This window comes from Papaver somniferum, unplaced genomic scaffold (assembly GCF_003573695.1).
Source record: "Papaver somniferum cultivar HN1 unplaced genomic scaffold, ASM357369v1 unplaced-scaffold_148, whole genome shotgun sequence".
Classification (NCBI taxonomy): Eukaryota; Viridiplantae; Streptophyta; class Magnoliopsida; order Ranunculales; family Papaveraceae; genus Papaver; species Papaver somniferum.
This window is the reverse complement of record NW_020624154.1, coordinates 1,844,386-1,847,139: the sequence shown is the minus strand read 5'-3', so window position 1 is coordinate 1,847,139 and position 2,754 is coordinate 1,844,386. Positions and strand designations below refer to the sequence as shown.

The following is a 2,754-nucleotide window of genomic DNA, read 5'->3' as shown; positions in this document are numbered from 1 at the left end:
ACACTAAAAAGTCGGCATTAATTGTTGCACACTCGGTTGATCTTTCGGCATGTTTATCGGAAGTGCTATACTTCCCCATTGGTTTCCCCCGTAGGTTTCTCCCATTAGGTTTCTCCCATTAGGTGTCAAATTTTCACCCCTTGATCTCCTGGATTGGGATTAGCATGGGATCCTTTTGTGTGTTATTAGGCCGCTATCCCCAAAACATCTCATGGTGGAAGATTTTGGTGGACATGAGTGAGGGATAACTATCATTTTCGCATGTTTATGTCGTACTTCATACCGTTGGTGTTATCCAGGCTTGAGGAGTTTGGAGATGTTGAAAATCAAGGCAGACAACACTTTCTTGTTGTCTTGATGGCACACGATAGATTAAATCTTGAAATTCATCTAGTTTTTTTTTTGTGGACATTGCATTAAAAAAATTAGGACTCTGGAAGAGTCAAGGTTACAAAAGAAGTAGAGCCATCTAATATGAGATTTGTGGAGCTCCCAATATTAAATTTATCTACTAAGAGTTGTTTTCTACTACAAATAGGTGGGATCTTTTCCCATTCGAAATTGTTGCTTACATTCTTAGCAAATTTGGCTATGGTATCATCCACTTGATTTCCTAGTCTAGGAACAAAGACAAAACCCAAAAAATTATTGCAAAGATGAGCTAATCTGTGAGATTCTTGCATATAAGCTTTAGCTCTCCAAGATACATCTGCATTCTGACCATTGATGTAGTTAAAAAGACTTTCACAATCACCCTCAATACTGAAATTCTTTATCTGCTTCTCGTTGGCCCACACAGCCTTTTGCCAGACTCCTATAGCTTCTGCTTCTGATGGGTCGAGGCCTGCTGCAAGTCCTGCCTTTCCTCCTTCACATTTTCCTAATTCATTTCTCAAAATAAAAGCATAAGTAGATGGCAAAGATTCAGAGATCCAAGTAGCATCAACATTAAATTTCAAGTTTCCAAGACTTGGTGCTTTCCATTTAAAATTGTTCCTAAGTTTTCTGCTTAGATCTAGAGATATTGCCTTTTTTTTGTGGACCGGAACTTAATATGTCTAAGTATTTCCAAGTTTAAAGCAATGCTATCCTTACTTTTAGCTTCAAAGATTCTGTCATATCTTTCCTTCCAAATGAACCACATTTTTATGAGCAATATTTCTAAAGGAATATTTTTCCTAGGGTTTTTCATCCAAGTTTCACAAGGACCCAAAATTGTGTTGGAATGATCTATGTTCAAAGATACAGGGTTAGGGGCAGAGTTCCAAATAGAAGCAGCATTATTGCAATGAAACAAAAGGTGTTCCGTAGTTTCAATTTCATTCTTACACATAGTACAAAGAGGAGAAACATCTTTAACTTTACCATAAAGTTTAGCATTAGTAGGCAGGACATCTTGTAAGCATTTCCATAAGAAGAGTTTAATTCTTTCAGAAATATTAAGTCTCCAAAGAGATTTCCATAAGGATTCAGGTAAAGATAGACTAGTTATATCCAAACCACTTTCATTTAGCTTTTCATACATCGACTTAACAGTAAAATCTCCTGATCTAGTTAGAGTCCATAGTAATTGGTCTTTCCTAAGAATATGATTAGGTTCTCTAAAGAGGTGTATTTTCTTAATTTTGTTAGCAATGTTACTAGGGAATGTGGAACAGAGAAGAGCAGATTTCCAGGTAGCAGTTTCAGGGTCAATCAGATCAGATACTCTAACAAGGTTGTTGTTAATAGAGTTTTTGAGATGCAATAAAGTTTGGTTTAATACAGGGATTCAGTTATCTTCCCAAATATTAATGTCTTGGCCATTTCCTACTTCCTATATACTATATTTTTGCACTAAATCTAGACCTTGTTTTATGCATTTCCAAGTCCAAGAACTTCGAGAGTTAGCTTTAGTTCTAAGAGGGGATTTATTTCTGAAATATTTTGGACCTAAAGTTTTGACCCATAAAGCATTAGGTTCTTTTAACAATCTCAAAACTACTTTGGCTATCATAGCAAGATTAAATTTTCGAGCATCTCTAAATCCAAGACCTCCCTTAAGAATAGGTTTGCAAAGGTTTGGCCATGCTTTAGGATAAAAACATTTTCCTCCAGCCTCTTTTCCCCACCAAAAGTATCTATGTATGGCATTTCTTTTATTAGTTTTATACCTAGATGAAACCGATTTCATCTTATTATAAATACAAGCATCTAACCCGGTGCATACGCACCGGCTGTTTTGATAGTGTCCACATCGTAGGCATATGAAAATGTCTATGCACCGGTTGTAATGGATCAAAGAAACCACTTTAAAAGTTGTAACGGATCAAAGAAACCATTTTAAAAGTTGTAAGAACTATCCAACAAAAGCACTGTTATCATGATGAAGAAAAATATATTGTAGTTGCAGGAAATCCTACACTACACCCCTCATATGATTTCATTGTTGATCAACTCATTTTTAGGTTTATATATTCTTAATTTTATTGATTAGTTTTTGAATGTTCTTACAAGAAAGATAAAGAAGTCAAGAACGATCTCTGCTATGAATTTTCTCTCTCCTATTTACTTGTTTCTTACTCAAAAAAGATCTCTCCCTTTCTTTACAACTCGAATGACTATTTATAAGGAAATACATAGTGGATGACAGCTAATCTGTCCTTTATTTTCGGATATGGTTTGCGACATTCTCGCAACCTTACAGATGTTAATTTCGCAAATCTCGAATTTTCGCAGGATTATCATATCTTTCTCATGATCTTAGCTGACGTC

At 35.5% G+C, this 2,754-nt stretch overlaps 1 protein-coding gene across 1 annotated transcript; it reads right to left on the bottom strand.

Moving 5' to 3' along the window:
• Positions 1–425: 425 nt before the first annotated feature.
• Positions 426–1,525, bottom strand: LOC113335458. Its single transcript, XM_026581501.1, has 2 exons — positions 1,247–1,525; positions 426–1,028 (listed from the first exon to the last, which is right to left on the bottom strand). Exons 1-2 carry the CDS (start codon positions 1,523–1,525, stop codon positions 426–428), a joined length of 882 nt encoding a protein of 293 aa, XP_026437286.1.
• Between the last annotated feature and the right edge of the window lie 1,229 nt (positions 1,526–2,754).

Bases quoted from the DNA above. Each gene is read 5' to 3' on its own strand.
- LOC113335458 (XM_026581501.1), bottom strand. From the start codon at position 1,525: ATGTATGAAAAGCTAAATGAAAGTGGTTTGGATATAACTAGTCTATCT. The intron at 1,029-1,246 runs GTATCTTTGAAC...CACAAAAAAAAG, and splicing joins GGAACTCTGCCCCTAACCCT to GCAATATCTCTAGATCTAAG.